Below are 13,977 nucleotides of genomic sequence, written 5' to 3' on the forward strand. Positions count from 1 at the left end.
ATCTACCTTGGCAGAGGGGAGCCCTGATGCTGTGCGTCCAGGGGATGATGGGGATCGGAGTTTGGGGTAAACTACTGTCTGCCTGCCTGCCTGTCCTCGTTGGTTGATAGTGATTTCAGGATGAGACCTGCGCCTGCCTCGGGCATGTGCAGAGTGCCTTTTGTTTTGCTCTATAGGAGTTTTCACATAGCGCTTCAAGGGCCTGAATTTCGTTTTTTTTAAGCGGCCGAGGGAAAGAGGTCCGAGAAGCGATGCATGACGGGAACTGTAGTTCGCGCTCGTGAGGGAGCGGGCGGAGCATGCGCGGGAGAGGGGGCGCGGCCACGCGCGCCGTTGCCCCGGCGACCGGGCGGCGTCGGTTGGCCGGGCGGGCAGGCAGGCGAGCGGGGCTGCCGGCGGCGATGGACGACGTGCGGGTGCAATGGCTGGGCGAGCGGCTGCAGCGCGGGCTGGGCCAAGACAACCCGGCCGCCTTCGAGGAGCTGCTGAACCGCAACGACGGCGAGGAGACGGAGCGGCTGCTGCACTTCCTCAACATGAGCGCCAGCGCCGAGGACAGCCAGCCCGCCGGCCTCTTCTTCCGCCAGGAGTTGCGCCTGGACGAGATCGACGTAGAAATCGGTGCGCCCCGCCCGCGTGCGACGGGCTCCTGAGCACGTGCAGAGCGCCTCCCCGCCCTCGCTTCCTCTGCTGCGGCAATAGCCGTATTGCAGGGGAAAGGCAGCAGTAGTTACAAGGGGGTGGGGTCCTCACACTACCCCCTCCCCCCCCGAGGTTCCCTGGCCAAGCAGGCTGGCCTTCCTCATCCTCCTGGGAAGAAGACTGGGCAGCCCCCCCCTCTTCCTGCTTTTACAGGAGGGGGCTGCAACTCCTTTGCCCCATTCTCTTCAGCCACACTGTTGGCTCTGCAGGGGCCATTTTGAGAGTGAGTTATTTTTATTTATTTAATTTAAATGACCACCCAGCTCAGTCAGTGACTCCAGGCAGCCCACAAGGATAAAGCTTTTGACCCCGCTGGTCTGCTTGTCTGGCCTTTCTGGGCCTCCAGCTCTTGGGTCCCTTCAGGACCTTTATGCCTCTTCTCACACACACCCCCATCCATGCTTCTGCTCTGGCCTCTTCAGCCTCCAGCCCAGACGCCTCTGGAGGGGCTTCAGCTCTATGGGACCTTCTGGCCTCTCCAGGACCAGCCTGGAGCGGCTTTGGCTGCCCCAGGTGCTCAGTGACTCAGCAGGGAGTGACTTCTGCCCCTTCGCCCACCCTCTGGGCTGCTGCTCTGGCCTCTTCCAGCTCTTCAGGTTTGCTTGTTTGGCCCTTCTGGCCTCTGTGGACCTCCAGCTCTTTGGCCACTCAGAGCCCCCCTGCCCTTCAGTCTGTCAATCAGCTCAGTGGGTAGGGACTTCCACCCCTTCAGCTCCCTCAGGGCTGCTGCTCTGGCCTCTTTGAACTTCTAGCTCTTTGGCCACTCAGGGTCTTCCAGCCTCTTCAGGACTTCAGCCTGGAGGGGCTTCAGCTGGCCCAGAGGCTCAGCAGAGAGTGATTTCCCTTCACCACTCAGGGCAGCTGCCTTGGCCTCTTCCAGACAGGCCAGCTTCTTCAGGGCTTCAGCCAGCTCTGAGGCAGCAAGTGGCGCCAGCTCTTTTGCCCCTTGGGGATGCTTTCCCTCCATCCTCTTCTCTTCAGCTCTCTGACAGATGCCCTTGTGCTGCCCTTTTTATAGCTGTTTTTTTCCCTCCAAAACAATTGATTGGTTGCCCAGCTCTGGGGCTCTGCTATTTCATTGGCTACTCACCCACCCACATGGACCCCATTTCCTCAGATGGACTCCCATTGGTTAGAAAAAAGATTTCTCTCTCTCTCTCTCTTTCCCCCCCAAAATATATGTATGTCTGTTTATCTATCATTTTGTGAGAAATTATATATTATTTATAGCTGGTGTGCGTTCTCCTCTTTTTCCCCATTATGGTTACCCTCAGGACCAAACATTTTTTCCTCATTGTCAGCTGATGTTGGTCCATTCGTCCAGGAAAATCACAATTTCTTTGGTAAATTCTAGAAAAGAAAATTCAACAGTGCCCAGTAGGAGACCGAGGATGATAAATAATAGTATAATTTATTGAATGGGACAATAAAATATACTTGGGGCCATCAAAATGGTATCTCCCTGCCCCACACACAGACTCAGTCTTCCCTTTTTTCCTTCATGTTTCCTTTGTGACCAAAGCTGATCACATGAGGACTAGCCATTTGGTCTGGAGAGCCATTTTGAAAAGTCTGTCTGGAATTTATTTCCCTTTGAAAATAAAACTCTGCACGTGGTCCAGTCTAATAAATCCAGATAAGGTTTGGATGCTCTCTTAGGGCCACTCTGCCTTCCTTCCTCCACCGCTGCACCCCAGTTCAGTTCTATTTCTGGTTGAAAAGTCTTCATATTTTGTTCTGTTTTTTTTTTCTGGAAACAGATGTGCCGTATGAAGAAGGGACGGAGGAGGATGAAACGAATTCGCAGAGAATAGGGGGCTCTTCCTCCAGCTCCATTGGCGAAGCAAGTGAGTAATGGCTGCCAGCCACAGGGAAGACAAAAATTTTTCAGGGTCTTTTCCTGTTTCTTTCCCCTCCCCCCCTTTCCATTTCCCTATTATCTTTATTTTCATTTATATTTTATCATGCAAAATTTAATATCTTTGTAAACATGAAAACAAAATGCAGACAGGGAGATCCTCAGGTGGGATCCCTTTCGACTGCTTGGATCCCTCTAAATTCATTGCAACGTTGAAGTCAGAGGGAGAGGGGTTGATTTCTTTCTTTTTGGGTGTCTCTCGTTTAGAGAAAAGCTGGAGGAGCTTAAACGAGGCAGGAGAAAAACTCATGAGTGGGACCCTCTCCACAGCCTCGGTCAGGTCAGGCATGGCGGAAATAGAACGCGAACTGGGCATCTCGCAGCGAAAGGCTCAGACGTACAAAGTAAGTTGCCTTCGCTCTGTTTTGGTGTCCGTCTCATTGTTTCTTTGTAGGATTCACTCTGCAGTTGATCGGCACCGATTCGAGAACTCTTCTTCCTACCTAAACCACAGCTTTTCTCTTTTTTAATCAGAATTGTTATTTTTCAAAATGCTGGCTTTTTTTGGGCCCTGTCTGATCTCTTGCGGACCAAATTCTGAATGAAAATGGGCAGATGGGCAGAAAGCAGCACAAAAGCGACGCAAAGGTTGTTCACAAATTTTGTGCCGAGAGCAGTTCCTTCAGCTGCCCACACAACTGTTGCTTGCATTTTGAGTTGTGCATCAGTTGAGCACATCCAAATTTGGAAGGCCAACTATGTGTTTTATTTTCTTTCTAAGCGCACCCATTTGGTCCCCCCCCTCTCCATTTCAGAAAATTGTGAAGCAAGAAGTTTATAATCTCTATTACCACATGGCGGTGAATGATGTCCCGGAAGACTTTGTGGAGAGTGACACGGTCTTTTTTCTGAGAGAAACTGCAGGTATTTTAAGAAAGGGAAAAAACTTGGAGCAAAACAGAACGTCAGGATATTTCATATTCCAGAAGCCCCTTTGTTTTTCGTTTAGTCTTATTTCATTTCCCTATCCAGGACCTCTGGTTGACAAATGAAATATTTGTCCCTTAGTTCTGTTTCCCTCCTTAATAAAGTCCCTTTATTAATAAAGTCTCTTTCACCAGAAACGGTGTCGGAACCCAACGACTTGGCCGAAGCCAACGATGTCTTGCCTGAAGTCTTGGAATACGGCATCCTGAACCGCAATACCCTGGTGATGCTCAAACAGATCTTGGCCCTGGTGAGAGGCTTTAGTTGGTTGGCTTTTGTCTTCAGGCCTTCATTGTGGCTTCGTGGGGGTCTAAATAGCGAAATTGAGGATATGGGCAGCCTTGTCTCCATAACTCAGGATTCCTACCCAAGTGTCGTGCCAGGGAAATCAGAAAATCCAGGCAGTTTAAATGTATAAAGATTTATTGCAAGCTTAAGCTCTCTACAAGAATCTGAACGACTAACCATCAAAGCAAATTGGAAGTAGATAAGAGTAGAAGGGATTCAAGGTGGACTTAGATCTCTTGTGGGTGCGAAGGGATTGGAGACTGATGTCTCATTTGACCGCCTCCGTCAGGCTTAGCCTGGTCAGCTCCTATACCATGTTTCTCCAAAAAGGTCACTTTAGTAGGTTCATATAAAGAAACATCCAGAAACATTCTCATATACTTCCCTTTATTGGCAACTAGCAAAGTCTGACAGAAGACCTGAAGAACCTCTCCAGAACTTCTCCAGATGTTGCTGGACTACAACTCCCAGCATCCCTTGCTGCTGGGTTCCACTGCTGCTGGACTTTGCAACAGTTGGAGGATTGTGCGGATGCCATACCTGAATGTAGAGAGGGGAAATGGTGAAGAGTTGGTCATCCTCAGGTGAAAAGAATTGAAAATCCTAAAAATGCTGTTATTGCAGGTGTATCTGCCCGCCATGTCCCACAACCAGTATGGCCTGGAGGAGATCAGCACACATGCAGAATCTGAGAAAGCTGAGGGGGAAGATTCACAGCTTGCCCAGAAGGCAGCGAAGAAGCCGCTGGTGTTCGATAGTTACCAGAATCTAAGGAATGAGTTCTTGATGAACATGCAAAAATTCCTGAGCCACGTTCAGAGGACCATCCAGCAGATTGAAGGTGAATTGTGGCTCGGGGACAACCTACAACTGCCCTCTTCAAAACGAGAAACGGCCCTACAACTCAATGGGCGCTGTGAGCCCAACCCAGTTGGACAACATCAGCCTGAGTGAGGTGTTCCCTATGCACCAGAGACCTCTCAGAATGCTCAGCGGCTTCTTTTTTCTTTAACCTCACAGGGGAAATTAAGTTAGACATGCCGACGTTAAACATAGAAGGGGACGCAAGTGAACTGGCGAGTGACCAGGAAGTGGTTGAGACTTTGGAAAGCCTCGCAAACGGTTGGCTCGTGTTGATCTCTTCTGCAAACGAAGAGCTCCAGAGGAAGGTCCCTCAGGTAATTGGGTTCAAGCTGGCTTCCTAATCTGACATCCCATCTCCCCTAAACGTTGGTAATTTTCAGCCATCTCTTCATTGACAAGTCCCGAATCTCTTTTATTTACGGGTCCTTGACGTGACAAGGGAGTCAAGGAAAAGTCCTCCCTGTTAGGACAATCCTGAATTTGTCTTGATGCCTAGGACATCCTTTTGATCCATTCTTTCAATGGGTAGATAATGTCTGTCGTAGGGGCGGCCCCTACGATGGCCCCTTTACGTCTTGTGGACTTCAATTCCTGAGCCAGCCCAGCTCCTCTAATGACGAAGGTTCAGATGCTCATTCAGAACATCCCGCTTTCCTTTCTTCCTCCCTCTCGTCTGCAGGGGAACGGCCCGCTGGCAGAGATTGACCTCTGGCGGGAGAGGAATGCCACCCTGAGTGCCCTGACGGAGCAGGTGAAGCTGCCCATAGTCAAGAAGGTCCTACACGTGCTTGAAATTGCCAACACAGGAATTGTGGACAACTTACAGGTGGTCATCAACGAACTCTCCAAGCATCATGTGGAAGCCGTGGACAATGTGAGGTTTCTTTCCACCCTGGAGCGACATCTGAAGGTATGTGTGGGTCAATTGGTGGGGTTGGATGAGCGGGATGCCTCTTCAGTGAACATCATCTGTGGTTGGTTCCAACTAGCCACGGTTTCTCTACCGGCAAGCATCTAGGTGGCTTCTACAAATTACTCATCTTATATTTTTTAAAAATTAGATCTCACATGACTGTATATGCTGCAGAACTTCCAGTATTCTCATACGAGATCTTGGTGAGAAGATTACCCAAATCTCAAGAGGGTTGTTTGTTAAAATAAAAAAATAATCCCGTTTTGATGCCATGTGATTACCTCCCTAGAGCGTTTTATCTGAGAAGTTTGGCAAGTCGTGAATGTTTGGAGGTTCCAGGTGACCCCCTGAGCCATAGCCTTCTTTTCCTTTCTCCCTTTGGCTGCCTTGTAATGCGGGCTTTTCCCTGGGGCAGAATTTAACCCACGGCACTGGGTTCAACGTGGTCTTGGATACCATCCCTTCGCTGATGAACGCTTTGCGGATGGTCTGGATCATTTCGCGACATTACAACAAGGACGAGCGGATGATCCCTCTCATGGAACGGATCGCCTGGGAGATTTCAGCGAGGGTCTGCAAAGTCGTGGACCTGCGGACTTTGTTCAAGTAGGGGACAGATCCTTATCCTTATCCTTGGTTCCCAGGATAAGACTCTGATTGCCCAGAGTGCTGGTGTGGATGTAATGCAAGCAGCCCTTGAGAGTCGGGACCAGAATATGAATTGCTCAGCAAAGCATTTGTTCATTGACTCATCCTCAGTTTTATGGTCATGGTTGTTAAGTAAATCACTGCAGTTGCTAAGTGAATGCTAGGGTTATTAAGTCAATCTGGCTTCTCCCGTTGACTTTGTTTGTCAGAAACTGTCTGGAAAGCTGACAGACGGGGACCACGGGATGCTGCAAGGATCATGAATCCATGCCACTTGTCGAGTGCCCGAATTTGGATCACCTGACCATGAGGATTTTAAGATAGTCACTTTTTTCAATGCTGTTGTAACTTCAAACGGTTGCTAAAGGAATGGTTGTAAATCAAGGATGGCCTACACTTATAAACAATAAGCATTTGTAAGGTCATTTTGCTCTTGATACGTCCTGTGGTCTGGGCTTGGTCTCAAAAGCCGTACAGCATTTTTTTTTAAAAAAAAATCTGGTTTTGGGGGATTCTACAGATCAGCCCCAGAAATGCCTGCTGCTTCTTGATCCACTGTCTCTTCTGTTTTTAAATCCTTCCCACCCATTTCTGCCTTAATCATGTTTCAACCATAGTTACATCCACTCTGAAGCTGTCCGTACTAGACCTTCCTATCCCCGACATTGGTTTTTTTAAAAATCTATGGTGAAACATTTTAGGTTCGTAACATTAAAGCCAACCAGGATATTAGATTATCTTCTCTTTTCTCCACCAAATACGTTCCTCCCCCCCCCCCCTTTGTTCTTTGACGGACTCCAGGGAAGACAGGCAGCTGGCAAAAAACAAGATGGTAGAAGCTAAGCGAACTCTTGAAATTTGGAAGGAATCGTATTTTGACATCCGGGCCAAAATTGAAGCGTCAGGAAGAGACGCTCGATGGGAATTTGATCGGAAGCGGCTGTTTGAAAAGACGGACTACATGGCTTTTATCTGTCAGGACCTCTACAACGTGTTGCAGGTAACAGCAGGCACAAAGATGTCGAAAACTTGCATAAGCCAAGTAAAGTCCCAAAAGGAGCCCCTGAGGATGACCTCTGCTTCCATCTAACCCAGGGGTGGGGAACCAGGGCCTTTTTAGGACTTGTGGACTTCAACTCCCAGAATTCCAGAGCCAGTATAGCTGGCTCAGGAATTCTGGGAGTTGAAGTCCACAAGTCCTAAAAAGGCCCTGGTTCCCCACCCCTGATATATAACCCAACAGGTCATGGAGGAATTTTACAACATCTTTGGGCCTGAACTGAAAGCTGTCACGGGAGACCCCAAGCGCATCGACGAAGTCTTGTACCGAGTAGATGGCCTGGTCAGCCCGATGGAAGTTCTGACCTTTGACCCGTTTAACCTCAGATGTGTAAACCAGTGGAAGGCGGTGATGGATGAGTTCAAGCTGGAAGTTCTGGTAAGTAGCAGAAGTATTATTATTATTGTTCTTATTATTATTTCTTCCTCCTCTTCCTCCTCCTCCATGTTCTTCCCTCTTTCTTTACCATGTTTGTGTTCCTTTTAATTCACCCTCCTTGGCTTTCAGGACATCGAGAAAGAAGCCAAGAACTTCATCGATGAGTCCTTCAAGACCCTTCGCTCCGCAGAAGCGGCCTTCGACATGCTTTTGAACTTCAAGCACATCCGTTCCCGGGAAGCCATCAACAAACAGATGATGATGAAATTCAACGATATCCTGGCGCAATATTGCAAGGAGGTAACTCGGGGGGGGGGTCCCTCTCACGTGAACAAACTGCGCAGGTCCACCTTCTCCCTGAATTAGTGTCATGGCAGCTGAGTTGGCCCGGGGCTGTCAGACTCCAAGAGTAAATGCTGACGGTCTATCTGTTTGCTCTTGACTCACAGCTTGAGATTGTGAATGGCATTTTTGTCAACAACCTCAGCCACCCTCCTTTGTGCAAGAACCACCCTCCGATGGCCGGTGCCATTTACTGGGCTCGATCTCTCTTCTACCGTATCAAGCACACCATTATTCGGTTCCAGGAAGTGGTGGAACTGCTGGCTAGTGACCGCGGAAAGGAGGTGAGACGGAATGCTATTTCTTTGGGATCAAAGAATGGGCTCTAGATTTTTTTATGCCGGGCACTTGCAGCCTCTCCATCCCCATTTTGGGAGTGTCTAGAACATCCTTTCCCCATGCCCAGATACTGGTGGGAAAGGGCAAAACCCTTTTAAGGAAGATAGGTCTGCTTTATTCTTGTCTGTTTCAGGTGAAGCAAAAGTACCTCGAAGTGGCAAAGAGAATGAAAGAATACGAAGATGTGAAGTACGACCAGTGGAGAAACGCTACCGAAGAAAGACTTCCCATCTTGCTGAAAAAAACACTCCTTGCCCGAGTTCATCCAGCTGGGGTGATCATTCAGTCAAGCCCAGATGCTCCAGAACCAGTGAGTATCATTCTTTCTGGAGATCGACTCTCTTTGTGTCCGTCGGAAAGCAGAGATCTTGATCAGATTGCTCTTCAAATTCAAATTTCCCACTGAACGGCAGGATCTGGTCAACTTGGGCTGAGATACGATAGCTAAGTAGGGCCCAGCTAGGTGAAGACTTGTATGGGAGACCCCAAGGACCTCTTAAGGCTGTAGGCAAGTCAGCCTGGTTGAACGAGCATCCCACATAAAGTGGCTGATACAGGCAGTCCTCACCTGATGACCACAAGCGAGACCAGAATTTTGGTTGCTAAGCCAGGTTAAGTAAGAGACACTCAATTTTACTCAATTTTTTTCAGTGGGTCTTTGTAACTTAGAACGGACAGCTGTAAGTCAAGGACTGCCTGTAAATTGTCTGCTAATTGTTGATTGGTATCCATGATGTCGCCACGAATCATCTTAATTTTAAACAGGATTTTAAACTTAAAGATGACTTTAACCTTGGGTGCTCCAACACCAGAGGTTTTGAAGAAGAGACCGGACAGCCACTTGTCTCAAATGGTGTAAGGTCTCCTACTTGAGTAAGGGGGCTGGACTAGAAGACCTGCAAGGTCCCTCCCAACTCCATTCGGATTGAAAGGAGGCTTCTTCTCCATTCCTTGCATGGGGTTTCCATCGCTTCTCCTGGGTGTCATTTCAACTGCCCAGCCTCTTGTCTCCAGCGATGGTTGATCTTCTCCCTCGCAGAGTGTGCGTTCGGACGAGGGGGAAACCACCACCGGAGAGAGGACAACACGCTTTGTGGTCAACTTTTCACCCATGCTAAGGGAGATCATCAACGAAACAAAATATATGGAGCACCTGGGGTTCCCCGTGCCTGAAATTGCAAGGAATGTGGCTTTGCAGGAAGACAAATTTTTGCGGTAAGGATGGAGGGCTCGGGCTGGGGAGGGGAGCGTGGGGGGAGACTCGGCCTCATTACTGGCCTGGTCTGGTCTGGTCTTCCTTCTCTGAAAATCATTTTCAGAGGTGCAAATACCAAAAAAAATACAAATAGGCTTGTTCACCTTCTCTGAGAGCCAAAGGTAGGCCTGTTAAGCTTCTCCGAGCTTCAGTGTACCTCCTTGTTTAGGAAAATGATTTGGAAAAATCACGATCCTGTTACTTTATTTATTTATTTATTTATGAGACATATATACCGCTTTAAGTGCAAGCACTCTCTAAGCGGTGTACACCAGTAAGCAATGTATATATGTATATATATATATATATATATATATATATATATATATATATATATATATATATATATATATATATATATATATATATTTTTACATTGCCCCCAACAATCTGGGTCCTCATTTTACCTACCCCGGAAGGATAGAAGGCTGAGTCAACCTTGAGCCGGCAGAAAGGACTACAGATAGAGACCCATTGGTTTAGTGACCATTCAAAGTTACAATGGCACATTTAGGACCATTTTTCCCACAACCTCAGTCACATCCCCACGGTCACGTAATCAAACGTCTCTGGAATCGCCCAATTCGGAAGACTAAATTCTTTGGCGTTTCCTTTGATCTCTCAGATACACGGATGGCATCAAGCAGATGCTGGATCACTACCACAAATTAATAGGAACCTTGAATGAGGCTGAGGCCCAGCTTCTGGAAGAACACACCCAGGACCTTTGGCGGGTTTTCCGATCCGGTTACAAAAGACTCAACTGGAACTCTTTAGGTAACCTCTGTCCTCCAGTAAACACCGTGTAAGGGGAGGGTCTCCGGTTCAAATATACCAAAATTTAAGCACCTGGTCTTGAACTTGGTAGAATGTAATGGCTGGCTATCTCGGTTACTGTTGTGAGTTTGTGTCTGTGTTTTCACTCACGTGAAATGTCCCAAGAGCATGCTAGCAGGAAATCTCTTCCTCGTTATTCAACCATGCTGGTATCCTATGGTATCTTTTTGTTCCCTGTCGTGTTTTTTTTTAACTTGGTCCTTCACCGTCTCATTTTTCCAGGTTTCCCAAGCGTCTTGAACTGTTTTTCCTTTCCCCTTCCTTCCTTGCTTCTCTCTTAGAAGATTGAAGCCAGCTCTCTTTAAAATCTAAAATACTAATCTGCCCAAGCAGGGGTTGGACTGGAAGACCTCCAAAGTCCCTTCTGATTCTCTTATACTGTTACTTATCACTGTCAGGCAGTTGTACACCACACACGGTGCACCCATATAGGGCGTTGGGTCTGATCCAACGACTTTATTTCCCAGGGATTGGGGACTACATTATACGGTGCACCCAGGCCATTGGGAAGTTTGAATCTCTCATCCATCAGATTCACAAAAATGCTGAAGACATCAACAACAAACTTTTATTAATTGAATCAGCCAACCTGTTCAAAAGCCCTCCTTCAAAAGGGGATGGCCATCTCCCAGGTACGTGGCCAACTCTTTGCTCATTTTGGAGCCGGACGAAGCCATAGTTGCTAGGAGGTCAAACGTCTGTCTGAATTTAGGTGAGGTACTTGCCCCCAAATGAAGCCATGTCTCCTAAATTATTTTTTAACCCCCTCGTTAGCCGCTAATACCTCACCTTTTCATTGGGTCTCCTCACCTGCACAGGTGTGAAGGATTACTTTGAGTTTATCAAGCATGAACGAGCCAGGGACATGGAGCACTTGGTTCGCAAGTACACCTCAGTGGGGCCCCTACTAACCAAAATGGAAGGCCTTGTGGTGAATACCAACACGGGGAAAGCCACGCGGCTCGTACCGTATTACGCCTACTGGGAAAAAAAAGTTTATCAAAGCCTGATCAACTTGGTTCTGAAGTAAGTCTGCCCAACCGGCTTCTTCCTCTTCAGTCTCCAGCGATTTGTTCCGGAGCAGAGGGCTAACTGGTTTCCTCTTTTTTTGAAGGAATTTGCAGTCCTTCAACGCCGCCGTGATAGGGAGCACCCCCCTCTTCCAAGCAGAGACCATTTTGTCTGCCCCCGAGATCATCCTCCAGCCAAATATGGGGGAAATTGAGAAGTTGAGTGTCCATTGCATTCGAGACTGTGTGGAAACCACCAAGGTGAGAATCCTTGCTCTCGTCAGGAGAGGCTCATCAGATGCTTTTCTGCAGCCACTTCCCCTGTGGAGGCTGGTTCTGACCCAGGGAGAATCAAAGGGTACACGTTGAACGGTTTCAAAAATCAAGAAGGATATGGAAACTGGGCCTCCTGCTGAAAAGAAGGAGCTGAGTAGTAGTTACGTAGGTGTAGTGGGCACAGGGAAGGGCCTTGGAGGACAGGAGGCAGACCCGCCACCCAAGCAAAGGTTAGATAAGAGGAGTTTGAGCCTCATCCAAGAAAGTATCATGAGAAAGCAGACAAGACCTTCCCTAGTTCTTGTGGAGCTAAAGATATGGAGAGGAGGACGTGCATTCAGACTTACAAAGGACAAGATTCATAGCTCAGGGTTGAAAGGAGGGATCCTTGGTGCTCTCTGGTTTTCTTGCAGATGTCTCCTGACCCAACTAGATAACATCATCAGTGCCAGCTAGGTAATGAAACGTATGCAAAAAAACAACCAAGCTCAGAGAGCACTACGGATCCCTTAACGTTCAACTTGCAAGATGCTGTTACAATAAAAATAGTCCTGACCTATATGGTATGGTTTTCTTAGTGTGGTCCACCTTGTTAGGCAGACCGCAGGACTGGGAAGGGAAAGAGAGTAAAATAGTGATTCTGTCCACAGGACTTGCCCTTGAAACAGAGTCATTAGAATTCCTTCCTCACGGCTTTCTAACTTTTCTTCAATAAAGTGTTATGCAAAGGTCTTGCATTCTTGTTGGCTTCCAGCTCTGCTACCAGCTGAAGCCTGAAGCAGTGTTTCTAGACTAGGTCCAATTTAAAGACTGACCTGCCCTCCTCCTTTTCAGCTGGACTCTCAGTTTCCACCTGTCCCTTGGTTTTTTCTTCTCCAAACTGGCAGATCTGCCAGCACTCAGTTACGTGAGAACTCAACCTCTCCCCTGCCTGCAAAGCTGAGCTGAGCTTAGCCTGAAGAATCTTCCTTTGTCTCCCTTGCAGCTTTTCATTCGCTGGTTGCATGGCTCTTGCATCGAGTGCCCACCCCAGCAAACGGGGGATGACGAACCGGTCATCTTCAGCTTCTTCAGCGACATCTCCCAGAACCCAACGATCATCGAACAGGCCATCCTGATCACGCAAAACATGCACAAGCTCCTGGCTTCTCTTACCAAGTATCTGAACCGTTGGAAGCGGTATCGGCCCCTGTGGAAACTGGACAAGGCCATCGTCATGGAGAAGTTTGCAGCCAAGAAGCCGCCCTGCGTGGTTTTTGACGAGAAGCTGCAGTTCTACATGAAGGTGGCCCAGGAAGTCATGCAACAGCCCATGGTCAAAGATGAGCAATGCATCCGCCTCTTGCTGGCCCCGTTGGCCTTCACCGTCCAGGAGAACGCCAGAGGTTGGGTCAATTCCCTTGGGAAGCTACTCAACGAGTCAGCCAAAGAGATGCTGTACAGTCTCCAAGAAAACATTGAGGTAGGTTTCTCCAGCTGGGGATGCTCCCCTTGGCTCTACCATACTTGGAGAGGACAGAGGAGCTTGAGTTCAAGCTCTGGGCAAGAAGTGTCCATCCTTGGTGACTTTAAGACCTATGGACTTCAATTCCCAGAATTCCCCAGCTAGCATGGGCTGGCTGGGGAATTCTGGGAGTTGAAGTCTAGAAGTCTTAACATTACCAAGGTTGGGCACCTCGGGGCTAATTAGTGTTGGCACCAACTGGCCCAAAATGATTTTCAAGGCACGTTAGACATCATTCTATCAATAATGTCTTCCGCTCCAAGATCTTGAAGACCAACACTTTCATTCCTCGCCAACAGTCATTGAGCTAAAAACATGCTGATGGAATCTGGACAGTAGTTTCAGCCCGAAGAGTTCTTTGCAACGCTTGAGTGAACTAATGAGTAAATGAATATGCTTTCCAGAGATTGTCGCACAATCTGAAAACGACCCCGAGTACCTTGGAAGATCTCAAATTTGTCCTGGGCACAATAGCTGAGATCAGACAGATATCTCTAGAAGTGGAACTCAAGTATTTGGACATTCAGGAGAGATACCGTACCCTGGCCATGTACAACATTGCTGTAAGTGTCTTTGTATAGTGCCAAAGATGCTGAGATACCTACCAGAGTAAGGTCCTGTGTGGATGAAAAATTGGTGGGGTTGGTTGGCCTTAGGACCTGGCTAGCTACTTTTAAAGGTCACTCTCCAGAGAGTCCACAGCCCTAAAATCCACA

The 13,977-nt window shown here is 48.0% G+C and overlaps 1 protein-coding gene across 3 annotated transcripts in view; it reads left to right on the forward strand.

The window, feature by feature from the left end:
• The first annotated feature begins 113 nt into the window (after positions 1-113).
• DNAH10 (dynein axonemal heavy chain 10) overlaps positions 114-13,977 on the forward strand; it is a 46,727-nt gene continuing 32,863 nt past the window's right edge. Inside the window, exons 1-21 of one of the 3 annotated variants that reach the window (XR_005559035.1) lie at positions 114-621; positions 2,463-2,549; positions 2,828-2,964; positions 3,376-3,484; positions 3,682-3,797; positions 4,460-4,676; positions 4,856-5,013; positions 5,379-5,609; positions 6,028-6,218; positions 7,062-7,260; positions 7,504-7,698; positions 7,828-7,998; positions 8,148-8,324; positions 8,513-8,689; positions 9,419-9,594; positions 10,260-10,411; positions 10,939-11,103; positions 11,290-11,497; positions 11,586-11,742; positions 12,743-13,219; positions 13,666-13,824. Coding sequence is in view for 2 of the 3 variants with exons in the window: in XM_039362502.1 (XP_039218436.1) it covers positions 300-621; positions 2,463-2,549; positions 2,828-2,964; positions 3,376-3,484; positions 3,682-3,797; positions 4,460-4,676; positions 4,856-5,013; positions 5,379-5,609; positions 6,028-6,218; positions 7,062-7,260; positions 7,504-7,698; positions 7,828-7,998; positions 8,148-8,324; positions 8,513-8,689; positions 9,419-9,594; positions 10,260-10,411; positions 10,939-11,103; positions 11,290-11,497; positions 11,586-11,742; positions 12,743-13,219; positions 13,666-13,824 (3,981 nt within the window). In the remaining variant the exon portion in view is untranslated. Of the gene's footprint in view, positions 622-2,462; positions 2,550-2,827; positions 2,965-3,375; positions 3,485-3,681; positions 3,798-4,459; positions 4,677-4,855; positions 5,014-5,378; positions 5,610-6,027; positions 6,219-7,061; positions 7,261-7,503; positions 7,699-7,827; positions 7,999-8,147; positions 8,325-8,512; positions 8,690-9,418; positions 9,595-10,259; positions 10,412-10,938; positions 11,104-11,289; positions 11,498-11,585; positions 11,743-12,742; positions 13,220-13,665; positions 13,825-13,977 lie in introns of those variants that run through there. The other 2 variants (XM_039362502.1, XM_039362503.1) reach the window with 2 other exon arrangements.

Source organism: Crotalus tigris, unplaced genomic scaffold, assembly GCF_016545835.1.
Source record: "Crotalus tigris isolate CLP2741 ecotype Arizona unplaced genomic scaffold, ASM1654583v1 scf7180000019478.12717781048:2074007, whole genome shotgun sequence".
Classification (NCBI taxonomy): domain Eukaryota; kingdom Metazoa; phylum Chordata; class Lepidosauria; order Squamata; family Viperidae; genus Crotalus; species Crotalus tigris.